At 38.9% G+C, this 26,740-nt stretch overlaps 1 protein-coding gene across 1 annotated transcript in view; it reads left to right on the top strand.

Annotated features, from left to right (window-relative positions):
- The window catches only part of LOC126252427 (neuropeptide Y receptor type 2-like), a 251,949-nt gene that overhangs the window by 149,592 nt on the left and 75,617 nt on the right, over window positions 1-26,740 (top strand). Inside the window, exon 2 of the mRNA XM_049953318.1 lies at window positions 14,277-14,505. Within this exon, the coding sequence (XP_049809275.1) occupies window positions 14,277-14,505 (229 nt within the window). The remainder of the gene's footprint in view (window positions 1-14,276; window positions 14,506-26,740) is intronic.

The following is a 26,740-nucleotide window of genomic DNA, read 5'->3' on the forward strand; positions in this document are numbered from 1 at the left end:
CATTACATGTGACTCTGTGGGCAAGAGGAACCAGAGTGAACATTGAATGTACACTTTTTTATTCATTAGCCTTTTTATCTATGTAGTATTTCAATCCGAAATGATTTCATGTAAAAATTTAATCTTGCTTAATTAGACTCCTAACAATGGTTAAAGGCAAATATCGTGGCATAAACATAAAAATCTCTGGTTCATTACGAACATCGATGTTATTAATGTTTTTATTTGACTGTCGCCTTAAAAAGTAAAATATTGATAGATAGTACGTCAGAAACTACGGAAAAACGAGTAAGTAATAAGAAATTCTGTGTATTAGCATTTATTTCCAAGCATTGAGTGCCCGAAACATGCATCATCAATACTTATTTCATTCGGTGAACATACTCCAGTTTGGCAAATGTGGTGTAGGAGCACTGCTGTAAGTATTTTGTGACCCGATCTCGATAGTTTCAAATTATTTCCGTAGCTATATATCGGCATCAAAATATTTGAACTTTCTAATACACTAGAAATACATTTGAGCGTACTGATTAGCATTTATCAACGAATTTAATAATTGTTAGCATTGTCCGTATCAGCTGTAAGAATGAAATGCTGACCTTCCTTTTTATGCTAGCTGTGTTTCCTCAATGCCTTTTTAAGGCATAATATTCGGACTGCCTGACAGAAGAGACAGCTTTTCAGCGCAACAAATTTCTCCATCGACAACGCTGTTGGTGCTAGCACATAATCGGATGAAAGAATTTCTGTTTTGACAGCCCTGTTTGGTCTGCTTTTATAGCAGCATTACGTCAGAAGGCAGGGCTACAGCTGTTCTTCACCGACCAACTGGCTGAATGGAAACAAACCCTTCATTCTACAGTGCAGACTTTACTCGGGTGAAATTTATTGTTACATACAACGCAGCATCACTTTTTGAGTGAGCGGCTTTTGTGCCAACGTTAGATTCTATTACCACCAGCCCGGTAATAAATTAATTCGTAACTGACTTATTGACTGTTGCTTCTATCTCGGGTTCTTCGACACCTGTAATGGAGAATGTACCTTTGACAATGGCAACTCTTCTTGCTGGAGAAAATAAGACTTAAGCTTATGTTTCAACTTTTGGTTTCAAAAGTTTATACGTTTTTCCCAGTTACATAACTATGTGACACATTTTGTAGACTGTATCTAAAATTAATAACATGTGAATATTGTGAACAGCTTTTCTCTAGTTTCGATACTACACGGTTATTTTCTTTTGAAAAGGATTTTAGAGTGACTTACAAAGATCATACTGATTGGACAAAGCAAAAAGAAAGTTTCCACTGAGAGAAGCATTGTCGATTTTATTTGTTAAATGCTGGAAATATATGCATTATTTTACACAGAGTCCCAACGAAATATCTGGCGTAATTAAGCTATAGCAAAAGCTACAGAAAGTTTCCGTTTCTACGTACCATATTAATAACCAGAATATATCATTAACTTCAAATATTATCCCATTAATTGACTTATTTTCGTTTGTTGTCGTGGTAATATAATCCAGTTATGTAAAATCTATTATATTTTTCTGACACTGATACGCATTATAAATATTAACAACGACCTCCCCGAAACGATTCCTTAAGCGGGTGTTCAGATGTCTGTATCTGCAGATCCAAAAAGCTTGGAATACACTACTTACGAATATGAACCTACGACGTAGTTACTGTATGTTTCTTTCTGCCAGAAAGAAAAGTCATAGCAGTGCTACCAATTACTGTAAGTGATTATATATTTCCGTGGACACTGAATATCTCAAAAACATTCCATGTGTATCACAAGTTATTGTCAAAAGAATGTAGTAAAGAGAATTGGAATTTTCATACCAATGAAAACTGTAGGCAAATGGAGGGGAAAAAAGAGGTGAAAGTTAACACAAGTTACTAGATTAAGAAAGACAGAACGTGAAATTGTATGTAACACTAGACACCGTATACCGAAATCACAGAGAAACGCAGTTGATGAAAATATAGATCTGAGTAATGTATATTATACAGAAAATAGAAACTTGTGGGAACACCCTAACCAGTCGCGTGGGAAGAGACCTGAAAATACTGAGAAACCAGAAAACCCGCTATACAAAAAAGGAAGGTAGTGCTTAATCAATGAATCATTTGGACCTGTGTACAAGAAACAAATTTTACTCGATACACATATTGACGTAGAAATAGGACACGTAGATGTATTTAGAAAACAAGTCACACAGGCAGAAAGGTGCCTAAGACAAGAAAGTATGAGGGTATTAACAAAGAACGAAATTGGAACAAGTTGTGCAAACAATAGGAAAAAATTTTTTTCATGTATTTCTTATCCTCTTGCGAAGTGTATGTCTTTTTCTTTTATGTAACTTGGTCAGAAGTAGAGCAAGTATGCCTATATTTTCCTAGTCTGTTAATGAATAACAGACTAGGAAAACATAGGCATACTTGCTCTACTTCTGACCAAGTTACATAAAAGAAAAAGACATACACTTCGCAAGAGGATAAGAAATACATGAAAAAAATTTTTTCCTATTGTTTGCCACAACTTGTTCCAATTTCATTCTTTGTTAATACCCTCATACTTTATTGTCTCGGGCACCTTTCTCCCTGTGAGAAACAGAATAACAGACTAGGAAAATATAGGCATACTTGCTCTACTTCTGACCAAGTTACATAAAAGAAAGAGACATACACTTCGCAAGAGGATAAGAAATACATGAAAAAAAAATGTTTCCTATTGTTTGCCACAACTTGTTCCAATTTCGTTCTTTGTTAATACCCTCATACTTTCTTGTCTTAGGCACCTTTCTGCCTGTGTGACTTGATTTCTAAATACATCTACGTGTCCTATTTCTACGTCAATATGTGTATCGAGTAAAATTTGTTTCTTGTACACAGGTCCAAATGATTCATTGATTAAGCACTACCTTCCTTTTTGTATAGCGGGTTTTCTGGTTTCTCAGTATTTTCAGGTCTCTTCCCACGCGACTGGTTAGGGTGTTCCCACAAGTTTCAATTTTCTGTATAATATACATTACTCAGATCTATATTTTCATCAACTGCGTTTCTCTGTGATTTCGGTATACGGTGTCTAGTGTTACATACAATTTCACAACGTTCTGTCTTTCTTAATCTAGTAACTTGTGTTAACTTTCACCTCTTTTTTCCCCTCCATTTGCCTACAGTTTTCATTGGTATGAAAATTCCAATTGTCTTTATTACAGATGTTTTATCTTCTTACCTTTCAATGACCTTAGTTTTTCAATCTTGTGAAATATCTCACCGATGTGATAAAAATCTGTACATGCTCTCCTGCGACGGTGTGGAACACCTAGTACCAGGAGAAGGGATATAAAGCACAAAGCGTATGCTCTACCGGGTTAACAACCTTGAGACAGTAGTGAGGCTAAAATGATATTTCATCCAGTCTCTCGGAGGCACCTGTCACAATGAATCTTTCAACTGAAAACGTGGGTATATGCGTGTCTCATTACTTCTGTGGTGAAATGTTATACGCTTGAAGTTTCTTTTACAGACCACTATCGTGGTTCAGTGGTTGGAAGCTCTGGTTATTCGCGTGAAGGCCTCAGGTCCTTTTCCAGTCTGTGAAAGATCTCTAACAGGTTCAAATCAGCTTCATTAAGCCAAAACACGATGTGCTTGAATAGAAAAGAAGCAGCGAAATTGACATGCAGACCACTGAAGTGACGTCAGTGATAAGCAAAGATCTCATATTGATTTTTAATTTCTTACTTGGCAAAGCAAAGTGGTTTACCGTCCTTAAGAGTATATTCTGCAGGAGTATAAATCACGCTATTCGTTCAGCCACTCCTTCCGTCTTATGACTATATATTCCTGTTTCTCCATGAAGACCTTTATACCGTCCAATACTCTGATCACTGGAGACAATTGATGAGCTGCAAGAGTGACATTATTCATAGGAATTGACGTATCACGAATGAAGCTCTAAAATTCACCCTTCGCATTTTCCGTTTTCTAAGAATGTTTCCCTACTAACCTTTCTTGGTAAGATTTTGCATCAGACCAGTGAATTCAGATCAAACATAGCAAGTTCGTAGAGTTCCTTCGAGTAAACAATACATTCAACCGAAATTGGCGCTGTTTACATTATGAAATTTAGAAAAATAATTATAAGTGTACGAATTCAGCATTATACTTGACTTTTCCCCCTGTGTCGTGGGACCAGCATCACACGATTTTCCTGACTCAGTCTGTCCCTCCAAATCGGCAACTGTTTGAGGCATTATTATTGTTTTCTTTTATGTTATATTTTTGGTTTTATTGTATTCATCTAATACTTTGGCATCCGACATAAATGTGGCATGAAGAAAACCAATAACCACTTCAAGTAGGTGAAGTCGTTGAATTGGTATTGAGTTGGCTTGCTTGTCTGAAGCAACAATTCAGCCTCGTCACATGGCCGAACAGGTTTATGGAAAGTATGCAACATTTGAGGGCAATTCAAATTAGCAACAATTTATGATAATTTATTAAAATTTGCATTACGCAAGCGATCCCAGTAATGCTTTGCAACTTATAGAGATATATGGGAAATGTATATACATCCGTATCTCCTTTTCCCTCCTCTTTGTTATCTCCTCTTCCCTCTCTTTGTCCATCTTCTCTTCTTCCCCCTCTCTTTATTCATATTCTCCTCCTCCCTCTCTCACTGTTCCTCCCCAGTCTCTCTTCATACCCTTCTCACCCCTCTCTCTATCCTCATCTCCCTTCCCCTCACTCATTTTCTCCAACTCCCGCTCTCTGTCCATCTACTCTCCCCATGTCTCTCTCCCTGACAATGAGCCTTGTTTATTTTTAATGAAAACGAAACCTCGATTGGGAAATGAAGTTACTTAAAATTAACAGGTAAATCGGTTGGAATCATTAATATAGTTATTACATGAGAGACCTCTCCAGCTTCTGAATTTGTAAAGATCATAGCTTCAGTAACAGTATATCTCATAAACTGTGAACGGGTAGAACTGGAAAGTTCCAGATGATTCAGATGCATAGTAGTACTGTAATCATTAGTGAATAAGTAATAAACATAACATTCCTGTGTCCTCTTAAAACTGGCTGCGATGCACACAACAGAAGATAGCACTGTTGTATATAAAATTTTTGTCTAAAGTTATATTCAAAGGTAAAGAATATATGCGAAAGAATAAGTCTAAAAGTTTCAGTGCCCTGATAAATGAAAACTGTCTGTGAAAAAAAAAATGAAAAGGAGCGAAACCCCACATTTTCACCTCACGGAATTTCCTTTCTCGGAATAAGTGTTAACTGAAAATCCCTACATCGTTGTTTAAAAGAAATTGTCTTTATATAGTAGTGTAGACAATTCGAGTGTGCAGACGATGCGGGGCAATGTTGGTTACTTGTGCTCATCTAATTTAAACACTGGTCTAGTGCTGAACCCAGTGTGTGATGACTAATTTAACTTTTAGTCCTGAATCCAGGATATTATGACTAATATACCTTGTACAAAATCCCATTGGGTTCTTTTGCGCCGCAACTACGGGGATTCAAGATGCGCTCTTGAGGCACACGGTCCGACTGAGGATATAAACTGACTGAATAAAGCCATGAGAGTGCCTTTAACCAGGTTTGCTGGTTAGATGTTCACTTCACAAATATTTGTGTGACGTTGGATAAGAGCATAAAATATTCCTTATTGTGTGCGCCCTCTGTAGCGTCCGACCATAACTACGCAGCGACCCAGTGGAGACTAGTGTTGCTTCCCCGTACTTGCCAAAGTGAAAATTTTGATAGCTGCACTCATGCTTCTCCTATTGGCATTTAGCCGAGGCATTCGGCCGTACCGTGCCCAAACACCTGAGTGATGCGAAGACCGGTCGTGGTAATGTACATGGTCTGGGGACGAGGCCGATGTCCACTTCTGACTGGGCGTCGTTGCTTGCAGCAGCTGGACCACAGTAACCGTAGAGAGTGACCGTTGGGTGTAAGTGTACATCTCCACGACTACTGGCGGCATCAGGGTTATGCGAGTCAGTAAAAAATGTTCCGTCTATACATACATGCATGCAACACGGCTTCGTTTAGTTTCCGTACCATGTTGTGACATCATTAATAGTTGGGACTCTGTACATTCGGAAAAAATCATCTACAGAATTTCGAAAATAACAACAACTGATATGTACGAGAACTATCGCACAGTAAGTTTCACAGTTCATGCGCCCATGTTGCTGACAAGGAAAATATGTGAAAGAAAAAAACGGGAGTAAGCTATAGGGGAAGATGGATAATATACAATATGTACAAGAACCATGACGGAATAATGAAATTAGATAGACCAAGGACGAAGTACTGGGATTAAGAACAGTGTTAGACAGAGATGCAGTCTTGCTTCCCTACTGTTCAGTACGTAAATCGAAGACGCAGTGACGAAAATAAAACGATGAATCAAGAGTAGGATTAAAATCGAATTGGTAGTCTAAAGAAAGGAAAAAGTCCAAAACCTCCTTTTGTGGGGAAACGCGAAAAAATTTTTCCTGTAGTTACTATTAATTTTGTCTTCACCAAACAGTTATGTGATATTCTTTACATCATATCTCAGTACCTTGTGAAGATGAATTGGGTTGTCCTAAAGGAGGATCATGATATTAAAAACCGAGGATTTTTTTCTTTCACTCAAACTGCTTATGAATCAGGCATTGAAATTTCTGATTACAACATCAGAAATAGTAATATTTGCACAAAACTTTCATAATAAGAGACAGAAGGTAAATTTCTATAATTCTCGCACTTCGTGCGGCACACTGTACACCTCTGGGTTTTTTTTTTCTAGTGGGGATTAGTAAAAGGCATGGTTTATAAAGACGCTCAAACTACAGCTGAAGATATGCGAGAGAGAATTGTCAGAACCATGTGCTTCGATAAATGCCGATAAGGAATAGCACTCTACCCATGATAATAAGATTACAGCACTGTATTGATACCAGTGGTCATCACTTCGAACACCTTCTGTAAATGCACGTTCATGCTGCCTTTTTGACCTTCGTTGACCTTCAAAGACCTTCCTGTTACACATCATTAGATTCGTCTTGATAGCCGCTATCAGAAAATGGGTACCAAAATATGGCATCCCATATAAAAAAAAAAACGAAGTTGACCTTCATATCTCTGACGCGACCCCCCCTAGAAACAAAAAACCAACGTCATATTATGGCCCCCGTTGTCCCTTGCAGCTTTTGTCCTACAAACTTTTCAGCTCCTACCGATAGTTTGTGACTCACTCTGTATACATTGCATGAGATAAAGTGCTGTAGAATGCTTCCACAGAAACAGTGATTGATATGTGTGGGATAAATCTCTAACTGTAACAGTAAAATTCCATTCAAACTACACATAAAATTTATTCCATGTAGATAATTAGAAAAGTCATACATTTACCTAAAAAACATAATAGTTGCTGGTACCTGCTTTGGATAATCTCATGGCCTTTTAAATCCTTGGATACTCATAAAATGATATAATATAATGCCAGGGGAAACACACATGCCGTACACATCCACCCTAACGTTAAGCAGAAGTAGGAAAAGAAACCAGAAGAATGCACTAGGAACACATACAGTCGGCAAAGGTTTGTTCCAACAGTCGAACGTTTTATGATGAACCTGAAAATTCGTGCTGTAGAGCTATGTAGAAATTACGATATAAATGCTATTCACGTCAAAATGAGAGACTCATTAATTTGGAAAAATACGGATGAATCTAACATGGCTCAGAAAAGAACCACGTGGATCAAGCAACATTAAGACAGAGCAAGAGAAAATAAAAAATTCTGAAAATCGTTTATCCCGGTGAAACAATTGCCCACGAAAGATAATTACAGGAAAGTAATTCGAAGAACAAACCGATTCGAACAACTGAAAGCTCTCCAAAGTTTATACTAGCACGTGTGATAGAACAAACAAAGACACTTATACTAACAGACAGAAGTTACAGTATAGAGATGAAACTAATGAGAGAAAAGAGTCAAGAAATTAAGAAACTCACATGCACGATCACACTGAATGTGTGACGAAGCGTAACTCATGCATAGCACTCCCAAATTCGTAGATTAGATTACATTGGATGTACTTTGGGTTGCTATTGATTCATAATGAGGAGATCCTCTGGGACGTGGAACATGTCAGAAAATACGAATACACAATAAATATTTACAGAATAAGAATATAAATGCCAATGTTACTTCCACAGATACCAGACTAAATTGTCCTTTGTGGATGTGGAACGTAAAAAGAACTTTAAGCGTATTTGCATTTAAAAGGATATATAACCTGTCACCAAATGTTAAATGTTCAATACACTTAGATGAAATGATAATTCTCAGGCTACTGTAGCTACGCATTATCAAATAAAAATACATATTTTACTGCATTTATTTACAGTGATAGCATTACTGCACAAAATTTGTGCATAAGTCAGATTGCACGCTATATTCACATTATGTGATATTATTAATAAAATACATGCATGAGTTGTTCTGCCCTGAAATTCATCAGTGTAGTAGAAGAAATTGCCCACCAATAAATCCTTTAGACTCTCTCAAAATGATCTTTATTACTAGTTAAACTTTTTTATGGCTGCTGGCACGTTATTGAAAATATGTATCGCTCAATTGGGGACATCTTTCTGAATCGAATTAAGTGACTTTAACTCTTTGTGAAAGCTATTCTTATTTTTAGTAATCATTCCATAAACTGAACTGTTGGTATGAATAAGGATGTACATTTTAATGACAGACTTCATTAAGGAATAAATATATTGGGAAGCTGTGCCTTAAACAGCTCTCTCCTAGAAGTTCTTGAGTATTCTCCATGTTTTTGAACAAGTAAGACTTTCGTTTGACCTGATGAGTTACCCCACAAAATAATCAAGTATGACATTTTGGAATGAATGTAAGGATCGTGCGCTAGTTTTTTTTTTTTATATCACCTATGGCTGACAACATTCGCATAGCAAATAGAAATTTATTAAGAGGTTCAGCAGTTCAGTGGTATTCTCCTCCCAGTTAAATCTGTTATCAAGCTGTAATCCAAGGAATTTAACGCTGTCAACTTCTTCTATCTGCTTGTCGTCGTATTTTGGCATATACAGGCAGGAAAGTTTTACAAGTTCTGAGCTGGGTACAGTATGATTTTTCATGGTACACTGACAGTGGATTGGTTAGGACCCATTCATTAATGACATTGAAAATTTCATTAGCTTACCTCTCTGAGAGTAAACTTAATTTATTATTTACTGCAATGTTTGTATCATCGGCAAACAAAGCAAACTTGGCGTCTGTTAATGTTGCTGACGAAATATCATTGAGGCACATAAGAAAATGTAAGAGGCTTAGAGACGGAATCTTGGGGGATACCAGATGTTACCGGCTCCCAGGTGGACGCCTGATTAATTAATACAAGTGTCTTTCCTACTGACACCCTTTGTTGGGGTCAGAGATACACGATTTGAGCCATCTTGTAGCATTTCCTGTTACACCGCAATATTATAATTTACTTAAACGGTAATTGTAATTTATGCTGTCAAATCCCTTTCATAGATCAAAAACGTACCACTAGCCTGTAATTTATTGTCTAATGAATTAAGTACAGTCTCACCATATCTCAATATCGGAATCCTTTAAAAATCTTAACTGCGACTTGCACAATATTTTATTTGTGGTCACATGTTAAGAAGACAAATGTATATTACCCTCTCCAAAATTTTTTAGATGTATACCAGTAAAATCGAGCAATTACAAAAACTCTACCACGATCTATACTGAATAAAAATTTCCTCGTTATTATTAAGAACTGTAAAAGAAATGGGTTAATACTTAAGGTAGACTGAAACTTATACAAACTCACTTACCTTCCAAAATTACTGCAAACGCGCTCCCACGAAGAGCCTGACTCACCACAATCCCTGGAACGAGTGAAGAGCATCCTAGCAAAATCTGGGTCCACACAGTTAGTGCGAGTTGTCAGACAGACAGCATTTCGCACGATGCCAGCTTAAACAAAATAGAGCTTCAACCGCATGGAAGCAAACGTCTTTGCCTCAATTTAAGACTATGCAAGAGTTGGTAGGCTGCCACAGTAGCAGGCGAAAAGTTTGCCAGTCACCGAACACTATAAAAATCCAGTGCACCGACGCATTAATCCTCACTGTTTCATTCAAAGAGGGGAGTAATGGGAAAGAATGGTAGGCGTACAGCATTAAGACATCACAAGTATGGGGAAGGTAGAGAAAACACGCATGCTTGATAAAACGATATACCTGCCTGTAAACCAGATTCAGAAGAAACTTGATTTCTGAGAATGTATAAAGTTTTAGTAGATAAGGACGTACTCGGCTGCTGACTCTTTCTTCCGATATGGTTTACTACACGTATTGAAAGTGAAAGGGACTAAGGCTAGGGATTCTGCAGTAGCCAACAGGTTATATACCTACTTATGTTCCCGTATTATGCTAGAAAAAGACATCATTCCACAGAAAACCGAAAAGGACCCCAAAGGAGCCGTTGTGAATTTATATACTAATTTCGTATATGAAGAATAGGATGTGGTTCTACACAATGAATAAAAAGGCGTGAAAGCGTTTTATTATTTCACTATTTCATGTTTCTCAACGATTTGTGCTTCTATGTTGCTTGCGGTAGATTTCTGTAAGACGACTGCGTTTTTGATATGAATCAAATTGTAAGCTCTGGCCATGAGAAGGGGTAAACTATTGAAAATTTTCTTTCTTTCTTCATACAATCTTTGAAGTGCTCTCTCGAACTGGAAAACTGCTCAAGTTGCTCGAAGGATCGACTTGGTGCAGGAAGACTCTTCTCCAGTGACTTCATTTTGTATCACGCCGGTTGGTATCGCTGGATGCAGCGATGACCGTTGTGTGATGTATTCGGACTTGTGGCATTTTCCTATCATTTTGACAGCTGGAAATTTCCCGTATTGCTGTTTGCAAACTTGCTGTGACTTTCTTCGCACAATTTTCCAGAAGATGACTCGTAAGTCCATTTCATCTCAGATGGCTTCAATCTACTGGCTTATGGTCCAATCATAGGTGATTTTCTGGTAACTTAGGTTCTATTTTCAGTATAAGAGATGTAGATTCCTAGACGATGGTTATGTGGGGCTATTTGTGATGTTTAGTTTCCGAACTTGGTGAAGCCTTTATTATACAGTAGATCTTCGGGGATATTCGGTATTACCGAGGGATCTTCACTTCTTCTTGATTGCCGAAGACATATGTGAGCATCTCTAGGACAGTCTTCCTTCACTTTTATCTGCATTCCGTAGATACACGAAATTGGCATGAGTTTTACCGGATTTCGGTACCGGTACTGTTTTTGAGGATGCCCTTCCGTCCCCACACTATGACCCACGGGACTGAATATCTGCACCCAAACTTTCTGCATTTTGGTTCGTGGGTACCAGCTCGGTATTCACCTAGTTGGATATGGGAAACTGCCCAAAAACGACATCAGGCTGGACCGTACAACAGTCATAGGGGTTAATTATTCAGGCGGATTCAATGTATTTGCAATTGCAAAGATGGACAACAACCAGCTGTATAAGAGAATTATGACAGTCAAAATCTGTGCAGTGCCGGGACTCGAACCCAGATTTCCCGCTTTAAATGAGCGGTCGCATTAACAGATTCGGCTATCCGTCCACGACATACGGCAAGACCCCAACATCCATAGGCCGTTGTTCCTGCGGTACAAATCGTACTCGTACATACTTTATGTAATCCCCATACAGTGGAGACCATTTTAATTGAAAGTCGCTGGCTGGAATCGACGAATAAATACCATGCTACAGTGCCTTTGTTAGTAGAGAGAACTATGCAATTTTCCTTCGGACATACAAGCATATAAGACTGAAAGTTAGGACGTTCTTCTTAACACCACAGACGCTGCAGTGTGGCATTCATTAGGCGTCCGGATCGACTGAACGAATTACATAAGCGGAGTACTGTCTCGCGCGGCTAACTGGACGGATGAACTTTTCTGAGACAACGAAATACAGAATCTGGAGAGTCTCTCAAACACAGCAAATGCGCAGCCTCTTTCCGTAAATATCTGGTTTAAAGGCTATGGCTTAGTCACGTAAATTTAATTCGTCACTGACTCTAAAAGGAAGGCCGCGTTCTACAAAATTCCAAGAACGTCGTCCAGTACATCGTTCACGAGAAACTTGACTGGATATGATTCGCTACTATTGTACAAAAAAGACTTTTAATTCACACTGTCCTATATCAATACGTTTCCATGTATGTGACTCCTTCCTTCGTACGTGTAAATGCTTTATTTCTTTGAGGAAACTGTTTCTAGTCTTAGTTTTGTACCTGTGCTTTGTATTATTTTAAAGAAACGATGGTTCATCGACAGGGTCAAAATTTGTACTTTATGTGCTCTGATTTCCTTAAGAATTTAATGATTTATATTTAAAGATTAAATCGTCTGCAAGTATCGTCATGCTAACAACAAATGATGGGAAACTAGATGGCTTATGAAACGTACAAAATGAGTTAGCCAATGTGGGAAGTAATCTATATGTACATTCAAAAGCTGGACAAATTCTATTGATTCGATTTCTTAGCTATAATGGGTAACAGTTACAGATCCTTGAATTCTATAGCAACTAGTTACCGTATATTCTATGTTCTACCTCAATTTCACAATAATACATTACCCATGAATCATCTCAGTAACGTACGAGTAATTTGCGTTTATTGTTCTATCTTTGTCACCTGAAATGGTTGTATTATGAGGGGCCTTCAATAGGTAATGCGTGACATTTTTTTATCGTCCAGTTTAGGTTGAAGAAATGTGGAAATTGTTGTGAAATATTCCCGCATCAGCGCCTATAGTTTCATGAAGTTCCAGTAGGTGACAGGGCCATACATAGCTTTCAACATGGCGTCTCCAACGGAGGTACGTTCCAAGCGGCAAACTGAGTTTTTTGGCGGAAAACCAGAACATCACAGATATTCACAGGAGCTTGCAGAATTATATGGAGACCAGGCAGTGAACTAAAGCACTGTGAATCGTTGGCGAGGATTCTGTCATAACCGCAACAAGGTCGCACAAACCTGTTCAATTTCCTCCGTACTGGTCGGCTGCATGCGGCTGATATCCACGCTGTGTAGGGATGTGCGAAAACTCTCATTCGAGGTGATCACAGTCAAACACCTCGTTGCTCAAGTGGACGGATCTGTTAGTGGTGCTGACAGGAGCGTCCACCACATGAGTTAGGCGAATGTGCGTGCCCGACCTTTTCCCTCTGCCTAATAGGAGATCAGAAAGAGCAACGAAAGGCCATGTATGCTGAATTTCTTGCATGTTACGAGACTGCTCTTGACAATTTTTTATAGAATATCGTCAAAAGCAATAAAACATGGACACATCACCTCTAACCGAAGAAGCAGCAGTACGTGGAGAGGGGCTACACCACTTCTCCTCCGAAGAAAAAGTTCAAAGCAATACTTTCAGCTGTTTATGTGATGGCAGCGTTCTTGTGGCAGTCTGAAAGGGTTATTCTGTTTGATTTTCTCTCTCTTGGTGCCACTTTGAAGGGTGTTGTGGTGCCCTCAGGAAATTGAGGAAATTACTTCAGCGTGTTCGTCACCACAAAAATGCAAACGAACTTCTCCAAGACAACGCAAGACCTCACACTACTCTGCGCACCCGAAAGGAGTCCTCAAAATTTCACTGGGCACTGCGGGGGGGAGTGTTGTTTCTTATCCACTCTACAGCCTGGATCTCGCAGCTTCCGCCTTCCATCTTTGGGCAAATAAACGCTGCACTGCGTGGCAAGCTGTACATGGATGATGGGGAGGTTACTGATGCATCAGAACACTGGCTCCGACGTCGACCATAAAGAGTCGTACCATGCAGTAACACAGGCCCTTTCACTAAGGTGGCGTAAGGACATAGCATTGAATGGAGATCCTGTTGAAAGATATGAATTTCTAGACAAAATTGTGAGGAATAATACAATGTGTTGAAATTCTGAAATAAACTAACCTGCTTTTTTAAGAAAAGGATTGCATCAATTATTGAAAGCCTCTTGTACTTTGTGGCAGTAATAATGGATTATGATTTATGTCTATTAGAAAGAATAACGATATAAATACGTTCGCAACGGCTATTGCAACAAAACTTTTCCTGACAGGAGCATGGTTAACATAGTTCCACAATGTGGTTTCTGGGTATTGTGCCATTTGCAGGCGGGAGTGGACGATGGGCGCGCTGCTGTGCAAGCTGGTGCCGGCGCTGCAGGGCGCCAACATCATGGTCTCGGTGGGCACCATCACGGTGATCGCGCTGGACCGCTACTTCACCATCGTGCGGCATTCCGCCGCCCACCCCACGGGCAGCCGGGCGCGGGTCATCCTCTCCATCGTGCTCACATGGTTGCTCGCCGTCGTCGCCATCACGCCCATCCTCTTCTTCCAGGTGGGTCGCGCTCTCTGCTCCTGAGATCTCCACGCGTCCAAAACGTACGCGCGGGGTTGTAATATACATACGAAATACACACATATTATCGTTGTTATCGTCTCCAGTCCGAAGACTGATTCGGTGGTGGTCTTTCTGCTAGTCCACGCTGTGTAAGCCTCTACAACTATTCGTAACCACACAAACCTACATCCGTTTGAAATACATACAATATTAAAACCATGGTCGTCCTCTGCAGTTTTTAAGTCCCACATTTCTCTCCATGGCCAAACTGACCATTCTTTCACACTTCAGAATGTGCTCTGTCAACCGATCTCTTCTTTTACTGAAGCTGTGCCATGAATTTCTTGTGTCTCCAAGTCTCCTCATTTGTAAGTCGATTCTTTAGCGTTCTTGTATAGCACGTCATCCTGATAACTTTATTTCTCTTCTGGTCTAAATTTATCGTTCAGGTTTCACTTACACGTAAAGTAACAGTCTACACAAGTACTTTCAGAAGAGACTTCCTCACACTTAAATTTAAGTTTTCCAGAAATGCTTATGCTACCATACTCAGTCTGCCTTTTATATCCACCCAACCTCGGCCATCACTTATTCTCAGATGCGCGGGGTAATCGCGTGGTCTAGGGCTTCTCATCACGGTCCGCGCGGCTTTCCCCGTCGGAGGTTCGAGTCCTCCCTCGGCCATGGGTGTGTGTGTATCTTCTTTAGCGTAAGTTAGTTTGAGTTAGATTAAGCAGTGTGTAAGCTTAGGGGCCGATGACTGCAATAGTTTGCTCTCATAAGACTTCACCACAAATTTCCAAGTTATTCTCATACACAAATAACACAAGTCACATTTTATTTTGAGTGCCTGATTACATAATCTAATGCCCTTAGTATCACCTGATTTAATTCGACTACGTTCTGTTACCTTTGTTTTACTGCTGTTTAGAATCATATTATAATCTCTCATGAAGGCGCTATTGATTTCATTCAGTTATTTTTCCAAGTGCTTTCCCTTACATGACGGAATTACAGGACCATCATCAAACTTTAGAAATTGTATTATTCTTCCAGAACTTTAATTCCCCTTCAAAACTTCTCCTTCCTTTTCTTCACAACTTACTCATTACACAGACTGAATAGTGATAACACTGGGGAAGCTTTCGACAATGTTGACTGGATACACATTCAGTTGCACAAATGGATGTGGTCACATGCTGCACTTGAAAATTAAATCAATAATCTGGCAATTACTGCGAAGTAGTTTTTATTAACAAAAAAACTGGTGAAAAGGTATCTTTCTTTAAATTATTTGGCTCTTTTGAGAATTGCTAGGAGACATAAATCTGTAAAAGTTTAAACACATTAGCCGAATAACGATGAATGGACTGGTTGAAAGCAAACCAGTTAAAAATGAACTTCATCGACATCACAGCGCATTCTCAACCTCAGAGCATCCATATTACTGCTAGTGAATATAGCACGATCAGTATTAGAATCGCGCAGTACGGGTTATCATCTATCCAAGTTTTTAGCTAACATTGCTCAAATTTAATTCACAGTCTACATATTCAGAATTATGTTGGGTGAGTGATCGGTAGAATGCTGCCTGGTGCTTGATATCGAGATTTACAGCTAAATTGGTACAATATTATTACTAAAATATTGGTGTTCTTGTAACCAATGAGTCTGGAGATGTCAGTAGAAATGTGAGCATGAAAGCGGAAACTGTAACGTGTTCGTGTCGCCGGGGCGCCCCTCTCCATGCACATCAGTTCTGAGAGTGACTTTGGTTCACTAATTTAAAGTGGGTGATTTGATATGGCGATGTATTCTCTGGTTGGAGATCAGTTTGTCATTCCAATTTTCCTGCGAGTCTGGTATGTTCCTGATGACCTGTAGACAACATTGCGATGTTCAGTTGTCAGTGCAAAATGGTCATCAGTGTAAAACAGTTTATTAGTGTTGAGTGTAGCGTCTGTAGAAAGAAAGAACAGGATGGCAGTGCTTCCCTAGGACTAGGGGAGCATCGTGACATACAGGCAGTGTGAGTGTAGGCATAAGTTAATTTTTTCGTGTGCTGTACAGATATAAAAGGTAAATGATCTGTTTGTGTGGAATAGACCTATATTGCATTTTAAAGTTAGTGTTGCTTGCACTATGTGAACTGTGTATATATTGCATTGTAAAGTTTGTATTGTTTATGTTATGGGATGACTAGAGAGGACGTATAGATTGAGTACATGGATAACGGAGAGCGAATTTTTACTTGGAAAATTATTTGGGCTATAGATAGTGAGTCGCATTCGTCAAGTGGAAACATTAACAGTACATTGTCCGGTGTCAGAATGTAGCAGCAATCGTAATATTTAATTTTAGTTACACTGGTAATTATCTTCGCCTCTTCCAACATTCTTGTGAATCTGGTATGTATTTTATAATGTGTAGGCAATTTTGTGTGTTTAACTGACAGTGCAATTTAGCGATCTGTGCAAAATAAGCACAGAAAGCGTCGGAAAGAAAAAGAGAATCGTGCTTCGATGCCGGCTGCATCACTAATTCTGCAGGTAAATTCGATAACAGAGAATCAGAATGCTCGATTGATTGTGGCGGAATATAGGGGGGGAAAGTTTGTGTACGTTGAGAAATGGAACCGTATCATGTTAGGATCATTGGGGAGAGTGGATTACATGTTATTTTCGTAGATTCTGTTATGGAAAGAATTTCCGTGCACACAACCTGAGACATATAGAAAGCGAGAGTGAGCGAGCGTTAACTATTTATGGGGCATTATTCAATTTTCTAGAGGTTGCCCTGGGTATTATATTTTTAAAGAGTGATGTGAGGTAAGAATAATGTTGAGAACGTTTTAGGTTGCGAGTCATCACGCAGACGTTTCATGACGAGACGAAAGCCGTGTTGGGTAGTTAATTATGGTTGAACGTGTGTGTGTGACAACACACCCTGCCTTCAATGGTAGAGACAAGTGGCACCTGGAGATGCCTGGCATATGTGACTGGCGTGAGCGATGCTTGGAATGCAACTTTCACCGGTGTTCAACGACACGCGTGGGACCCGACATGTGGCTGCCTCACTTCGCGGTAGTATGTAGCTAAGCGCAGTGAAGCGTGAGTCAAATGTGATGTAGGGTCCGTTAGAATCGCTAAAGAGAAATCAGGTTCTGCTATTGTGGTACGGAATTCTGCATCATATTCGCTGGATCGCAGTTAAGAGTGAGGGTATGGAGGAACGCGGAACGCGCGCGGCTCTGCTTGGAGTGCGCTGACTGTAAATAAACGGCTGGTCATTAAAGGCGTCTACATACAACCTTGGCCTGCGTTCGGCTGCAGTTCGGGGTTGAGCTCCCGCCCGATCACATCAGCACGTGTGTGTAGGGGAACATGTATTTGGATAGGAATTTCTCAGGTGTTACGTATGAATGGGAGGTGCCGTCATCTCATGCTTGGGGAAGCCGAGCAGGGGCTGTGCGCGGTTTGACATCTGAGTGATATGTCACTTAACGCTACCTCCTGTGTACTCAATGGACAGCGGGGGCTCTGGACTGTTCTTGCGCACGTTGACTGCAGTGTTTTGGGAGCGGGTCTGTATTCCTTGATATGCGCTATTTGAACAGTTTACGAGTACTTAGTATGTCTATATATCATTGTGCTGTATTATTTAGGAACAGTTTGCAGGTCTGTTCTGAAATTGTTTTGGAAAATTAGGAGTAGTTTGGCTATTTGGACGTAAATTTTTTGCATTATTGACAAGTGGTTTGCACGTCTGTAGGCTGTGTGGTGCGTTATTTCTGATGGTTTACAATAAGCAAGTGTGTGTGTAGAGCGTTATAAATGAGTTATGTAGGAGTGGTTTCCTGGTCTGTATGCTGTGGGACATGTAAGTGCCTGTGTTTTGTGATACATATACTCCACCCCTAAGCAAAGTTTATTCATTCCTCCATCCATGAGCCTAGTGCAGGCTGACTCCTTATACCAGAAACTCCTAGGAATAGTTAACATCCTGGAGGCTTAGGTTAGTGGTGGTAACCTTCGTTTGAGATAATTTTCTTAGGTTGGTAGCGAATGCGCTAGTCACGTTTCTTTACAGCCAAGAATTCAAACTCACCGCTGGTTTCCACGAAAAGGTGGTGGTCAGGTGGCTTAGGTTAGTACAAGTGTCCTTTCTTTCCCCCAATTTTCTTAGGTTGGTAGAGAAAGCGCAAGTGCTTTTTCTTTACTGGCAGAATTCCAAATCGTCTCCGGTTCCTGGGAAGAGGTGGCGGTCTGTACATTGAAATGTAGTTGAAACTAAATAGTTGAAAGTGTAGTGAACACCTTCTCTTACCAATATTTGTTAAGTTTTTCTAGATAGGGATTTGAGTTGTGGACTTTATTTTAGATTGACTTGCGGAGGTAGAAAGCTTGGCGCGAGCGATGGCTCACGCATACGCGCATGTGTTTTTGCGACGATCTTGGATTCGGTAATCGGGGCATGTGGGTTGAATAACGAGACTTGCATGATCAGTTAACTTGAAACGTCCCCTTAGAAAAATTAATGAATTACTCTGCTGATAAACCTCTTACATTATTTGATCTTCAAACAGCTGAGTAGAACTGAACGTACTCAGACATTTGTCTCTTTACTTATTCTGAGCAACACTAAACTGACACACAGTATTTTTAGTGCAACGCAATCTGACTTTCAATAATCTGTACATAATAATGGCCCTGACTAACAATAACCTATACCTTTCATGAATCACTTACCACACAAAAGTCTTAGTTACTCGAACTACTGCAATACAGCGAGCGCCACTACTGCCAGCTAAATAAAAGATTCAAACTACAGAAGGCACTAACTACTGATAGGCATAGTTAGCAAATGAAAGATTTTGATAGAGAACAAACAATATATTTACCTTAATAGTGTTCAAAAGTCATAATATATATAGCAGTTCATGACATCCAGTCTTACAAATTTACTGTCTCTGTTAACAGCCAACTGCCCAACACTACAATAGCGAATGTTACAATGCCAACCAGCCACAGATTGTACATAGCACAGTCAGTGATTTTCATATATAGCGCTACGTGGCGTTACCAACATAAAAACCTAAACAGCCTACTTATATAGCCCCCATGTTCCCCCCAATAAATTTTACAAATTGTTTTGGGCAGTGGCCAATACAGATTTGAGAAACAAATTTCATAATTACAATAACAAAGATATCAAATGCACACTCTTATTGATACACTATTGGTCAAAAGCAAAAATTGTTCTCACAAAGACAGTCCTGATCTTTATCACAATAGTAATTACAGTTTTTTTCACAAAGTCTCATTAGTAGAAGAAATTGCACACGGAAGTAGTGGATTTCCATGCAGTCTTGAAAAATTAGTGTTGTCCTTCCAACGGAAAGACAATGCTGACTCTTGACATGCAGACAAGTAATGGGCCACAACAGAGTAAACCCACAGCAGAGTCAGTCGAAGTTGAAGAATATTGGTAGGTAGGTCGTCACAGAGCAGACCACTGTAGTCCTGTTAGAGATTACAATATTGCTGGGCAACCAGAGGAGCAGACTCAGAGCAGTCATTGTAGAAATAATGGTAATGGTATGCCATCAAAGGTGCAGACCCACTGCAGTCCTTGTAGAGATGGCCAACAGCCATCTGTTGCGACTGTGCATGTGCCCAATCACCATCGAAGAGTCTTCCGGACAGTATAGCAAGTCCATAACCACCACTTGTGCACTCACAAAAAATTCTGAACTGTCCTTACAACCAGCAATGCTGTTAACCAGTCCCTTGCTGAATTATCAACACACATGCAAACACCGTCCCACCTTCTCATCTATTGTGCATATACTATGACCAACAGAAACGTGTGCAGTGAAATGTAACTTAATTTGAAGAACTGCTGTCTATACAATTATAAATTTACAACATAAGAATACAATTACAAAGGTACAAAGTACATCATTAAAGAACATAACAGTACAGATAACATTTGTAGTAATAGGGACTTTACAATAGAATAGAAATAAACATATACATCAGTATTACAGGAATTATGACAGAAGTAAATACATAAAATAATGAGAAAAGTTTTTGAAACACTAATTTCACACATGAGCATTGAAACAGAACAGAATTAATAATGTCTAAACATCTTTATAAAGTAAATAACATATTATAAACGCAAATTGTATTTGAGGATAACAGTATGCCTCATCATAGTGAATGTATCTGAGTATTAGAAAAATTCTCCAACAAAAGTCTTATCAGACAAACACATAAAGACAGGAAAAACACAAATACACAAGGGTACACAAACACATAGCCGAATAACACAAAAGGAAAGGACAGGGTTTGTTTTCGGTGTAACATTTGGTACTGCAGTCCAACCCAAAACTCCATTCCATAGATCTTTCTTCTTATTTCAACATTTGTTTCCACCAAAAAAATCCTATCCAAGCATGCTTGCTGTATTCTATTGACATCCTCTTTCAAAATAGTTATTCTCCACTGTACACTACTTTTTTGGCCAAACCATTTTCTTATAGCTTCTAAATGCATTTCTTTCCCTATTCTTCATAGTTAGTTTCTTATATAGTCTACCCCCTCATACGCTAACGTCATTCTACTGCGATCAGATATATATATATGACGTTAGCGTATGAGGGGGTAGACTATATATACTAAGGGACAAGGCAGTACAAAACAATTAACACACACAGCAATGACAAAAAAATGCAAATTGGCAAAGCAAGCAGCAGTATATCTAAATTAGCAAAGCAAATGCAGTATTACCTCTAATATGAGGCAATGAGCAGCAACAAGAAAAATAAAGCAGTAGTAAAACTGGCTTAACAGTGTAATACTAAATTAAATTTAGTAGCTCTATGCCTGGCAAACAGCAGCAGCAAATGCTTTAACTTATACCTAAACATGACTCAAGCAGAAAAAAATATAACAGTAAAAATGGCCATGGTTAATACCTATGTCACATCTTAACTCTAGAGTGATGCATCGCCTTGACTTACTCTACGAAACAAGTTACCCAGTCATTGACAAAAATTATGTATGCAATTTCTGTGAATTGAAATGTCTTTTTGTGCTCTCTCGTTTTTTTGGAAGTAGATCATAAAATTATTATTTACTGGATCTGTAGGCATAAAATATCTATATTAGTACATCTATAAAAATTTATTTTGACCAACACTGCAGTACAGCTAGAAACTAGATATTAAACAAAATGAGCAAATAAATACATAAAGCAAGGCCGTGAACGCCATTCACTATGCAAATGGCGCCTCCAAAGGCAGTAAAAAATCTCTCACCTAGAAATACAATAGATGTAAAATGTTTCTCATCATTACATTAGGCATTTTAGTAAATATCATAAATTAAGAGCTCCACAGTGTATTCATATGTTTTCAAGTTGAGCGTGTCGTATTTGCGATGCTTTCTACAAAGAAATGTCAATAGCGAGGATAATGGCCTCCTTTTTTCTCCTCCTGTGCCTCTGAAAGGCACACACTAATGGATTTTTTCAAGGTGACTGTCGCTCATATGGGCCTCTGCAGCACATTACGTCAAGGTCATCTACCTTCCTTACTGATATATTTACAGCAGCAGTTTCCACTACAGTGACAGTCTCATATAAAATAAAAAAATTCAAAGGTTACAAATTAACATTAGAAGTGTGTAGAAACAAAATCTCATATATAACAGTGTCCAAAAAGTTATGTCAACATTGTGGTAACTAACATTCACGTATGTACACACATTTCATAACTCTTAAAGTACGATTCTTGGTTTCCAACATCCTTTACATAAATCAGAGTCCATAACCACTACTCCTTATTCCTTACCTTATTACACATATACATATTCATCAACACGTCTTCAATATTTCCTCATAATAAATACATAGCATAATCAAATTCCTCATATAGCATCATTTCATTGATCATCAACATACCTCAACAGCATAATACACATCGTCACCTTGAAAATAACATCATAACAACTCAGTCAAATATCAAAAACGGCGTAGCTTTCTGCAGTAACTTCAAAACTTAAAAAAAAAATTCCCTTCTCATTTAAATAGTGTCATCTACTTCAAACGTACTTTAAAAATCGTGATCCCATACCAAATACATCATTCAAAGCTCTCTCAGTATCACAATTTTTCCGAAAAAGTATGAACAGTTCACAAAGTACAGACAAAATACAATTCCGTAAGTGTGAAGTAAGCCATCTGTGTAATTATGCAAACATCTGTCACTGATGTAGTAAAAAAATGTTCCTCTCTCTCTCAGTATAATGATCAAATAGCTGTGTAATTCATGTCTTAGAGAAAAATGGTACCGATGAGTAAAGTTGTATAAGCAAATACCATATTAGCTAGGGCTCCTTGTGCTGGCCAAACACATGGAACACAAAGTAGGCGTGTACCCCGCGAGGATTAATGTAATTATACCCTCAGGTGTTACAAATTACAGCAGTGGAATGAAATGTACCACGGAAAACCTTTGTATCATTGTAATTCAAAAATCTTTAAAAACAAATGTTTTAAGTACAAAATTAATCACTCAATTACGTGTACTGCAGCGCTAAACTGTGCATCTTGTTGTAAGATAATCTGTCATTACTTAAGGGTAAAAAATGTGCCAAGTGTTGTAATTATCGTCTTCTGTAAGCAAAGTTATGTAGAAGTCAATGTACTTACCTCATAATAAACAAAAGTGAAATGCTTTGCCTATAGATATCGTAGTTACTACGTGCAGTACCGTGACCAAGAAAGTACTATACTGTAATGTATTGTTGTGCTACAACAAACGCTGTCTCATTGTAGCTATACCACAAAAGTTACTACTAAAACATGTTTTACTTTGCTAAAGAATTCAGAAAAACTGTGCAGATATAAGACAGATACAGCGCAAAAGCAATAATATAAATTGTGTCACCCATTAGTAATGTCGTGATATAATCGTGTAACTGTCAAATAAACTAACCACTGTGTCATCTGGTATCTCTCAGAAAGTACCTTAAATCCAGAATGTATTTTCATGTAAACCAAAATGTTGCATTAAAATCTCATTAGCAGTGCCGGTATATGTTCTAAGTATGTGAGCCTTATAGTCGTTAAGTGATCGTGCAACAAACAAGCAAGAATGTACACACACAATAACACTGTGTTATCTGTTCGCTATAACAATGTATTAGTAATTATTGTGTAAATATGTTCCCTAGGTTCTAGACTGGATAGTTAACTTCAAAACATTGTTGCATGTTAACAGTTCGTAAGTGTGACAAAGTGTACTATTAGCGTGAAGTGAAAAATTCTATGGCAAAGGCTAAAAAGCAGACTATGTTTCAATAAGCGGTTTTACATGTGAAATGTGGTGCAATACTTTACTCTTCCTACTATGCAGAGCTTCAGCTTCAACGGAATTATAATGTGGTATATGGTACATCGGTAAATAATGCTAAAATCTTTATCAAAGTTAGCGTGAACATTATTTTTCTCTGAGTCAGCCTGCACACATGGCTGCCTGCAGTGCGAGTCATTGTCTGCTATCTCTTTGTTGGCATGCATCGTTATTGGGATTAGGAGACCTAACTTCTATAAATTCACCTTGCCGAGAGGGCCCAGCCCTGTTTGAATCCCGCCAGTTCTGATGCATTTTAGGTCTGTCGTTACGATCATATCGTCTGTCGTCATGTCGGTAGATTCCATAGTTTCTTCCTTGTCGGTCACGTGGTGGAGAATTTCTCCCGGAATCGTAACTACGCGGTGGACCACTACGTCTGACCTTATTCTGACTCCCTTGATAATAATTATTTTCGTTCCCATATTGTCTGTTTCTCTGGTTGTCTCTGTGATAGTCATTACCGTATAGAGGTAATCTTTCCCTGTAATTATTATTACTCTGCCAATGGTTGTCATACGGGTGGTGTCTGTTTTGGTCATGCTTTACGTTGTAAAATAGCCTTGTCGTGTCCAGTTATTACTTCTTAAATCGCGGAATTGTGACGGATGTGACCTGTAACTGTTGTGTTTGTGTTTTCGCGTCCCGCGATGGTCAGTGTCAATTTCCAATTCCTGTAACAGTCCCTGAAAAGATTAAATGTCGTCTTTGCAACGTCCTGCCAAAATAATATGTCGTAAATGTTCAGGCAATTTGATTAAGCAAATGCGGATGAGTTCTGAGGGGCTGTAAGGGTTTGAAAGGGTTCTTGTGCAACATGTCTTCAAAATATTTCAGAAGACCGGAAAATTCAATTTGTTCGAAATGTTTCATCATTATTATGCTATGTTTTACTTGGTCTTGTGTAGCTTGAGACCAATATGCTGAGAGGAAGGCATTGTAAAATTCTCCTTCACTGTGACAATCGTGAATGACCGATCGCATTCTTACAGCTGGTTCATTCTGTAAATAGCCACACATAAATTATAATGTGTGCTCTAATGACCAGTTGGGAGGAAAACAGTGAGAGAATTGATGAAGCCGTGCTTGTGGATGAATGTCGCTGACGGAATTCTGAAATGTATTGAATTTACGTGTAGAGGCAAAGGTGGAAAAATGGGCCCCTGCTGGTATTATGGGCCCCCTACATATTTGGAAGTAAAGGCCATGAATTCTAGCGGAGAGCAAATGAGCTACTAGAACTAGTTGCCAAACTTCACTGTAGAGTGTGCTGACGTAGTAGCTGTCAAGGTTTGTGAGTAGTTGTGCTGTGAGTTTTTTCGCTGTCATCAAAAGTCTGAAAGGTTAGTGTTTATTTGAATAAAACTCTAATTTCTAACATGTTATTACTAAAACTAAGGTAAGGTACGTATTTGGCATGTTGTTGGGATGCCGTTTTACATTAATTAACGCCGGTTGCGAACCAAACTAACTGTAGGCAAAATCGTTTTTCTCAAGATGTCGAGGATGGATATATGGGCCCCTTTTGCTGCTGGTATTATGGGCCCCGTAAAATCAATCAGATTTTATGGGACCATTTACAAATATTGCTACTCTTTATGTTTCAGATGCCTCGAAGACATCTTGTACCACCAAAAAAATTGAAACGGCAATCGTGGGACAAAGCAAATATGTCAAATGCTATTGTAGCTATTAAAGAGAAAAAAATGGGGTTAAAAAAAGCGGTTAAAGTGTACTCTGTCCCTCGTTCTACGCTCCAAAGGCTTTCACGAATCGATAAACCGGTCGAAGAAATAGTTAATATTAAACTGGGCCGTCCACCGGTTTTACCACAGGGACGAACTGGTTAAATATCCTCTCATTATGGAATCCAAATTCTGCAGCCTTACCAGAAATGACGTCAGGCGCATGGCCTAGCAGCTTTGCACAAGAAATAAAATCCCTCATCCATTTGTAAAGGGCGAAGTTTCTGGTCGAACTTCTTTTGACCATTTTATGTCACGGCACAAAAATATTCTATTTTGAAGCCATCCGCAACTTCGATTTCACGTGCTAATGAGTTTAATGAACAAGCTTTCGACAATTTCTTCAGTTTACTTGAAGCTGCGTTCAGTAACTACAAATATCCTGAAGACAGAGTTTTTAATGTAGACGAATCAAAATATTGTCTCTGAGCACTATGGGACTTAACTGTTGAGGTCACCAGTCCCATAGAACTTTGAACTACTTAAACCTAACTAACCTAAGGACATCACACACATCCATGCCCGAGGCAGGATTCGAACCTGCGACCGTAGCGGTCGCGCGGTTCCAGACTGTAGCGCCTAGAACTGCTCGACCACCCCAGCCGGCAGATGAGTCAGGTCTTAGTGCCGTTCAAAGAAAAATTTCTCGTGGCATCGGCCTGAGGGGAAAAAGGCAATTTGGTACATTATCTGCAGCTGAAAGAGGATCACTTGTAACGTGTAAAAAGATGCTTATGTGTGTGACTATTGTGAATAGACTAGGCGTAGGCTGTGAAAATCATCCCACCAGTAGACAAATTAATAACGTTCAGAGTGAATCTTTCTTTCATGATACACAAAATTTAAATAAAATTATTTTTTTTAAATTTTTGTTTCTTTTTATTTCAAACTACCTTGGGGCCCATATTACCAGCACAAATTCTTGACGCAACAAAATGCAGACTATCAGGAAAAATAAAATTTATTTTTAACTATTAAAAAGTTGAGCCAAAGCATGTCATGACTATTTGCAGGACATACTAGAGAAATGCTTTATGTTAATTTCAGGTGGTTATAGTAAAAATAA

The sequence above is a fragment of the Schistocerca nitens genome, chromosome 4 (genome assembly GCF_023898315.1).
Source record: "Schistocerca nitens isolate TAMUIC-IGC-003100 chromosome 4, iqSchNite1.1, whole genome shotgun sequence".
Classification (NCBI taxonomy): domain Eukaryota; kingdom Metazoa; phylum Arthropoda; class Insecta; order Orthoptera; family Acrididae; genus Schistocerca; species Schistocerca nitens.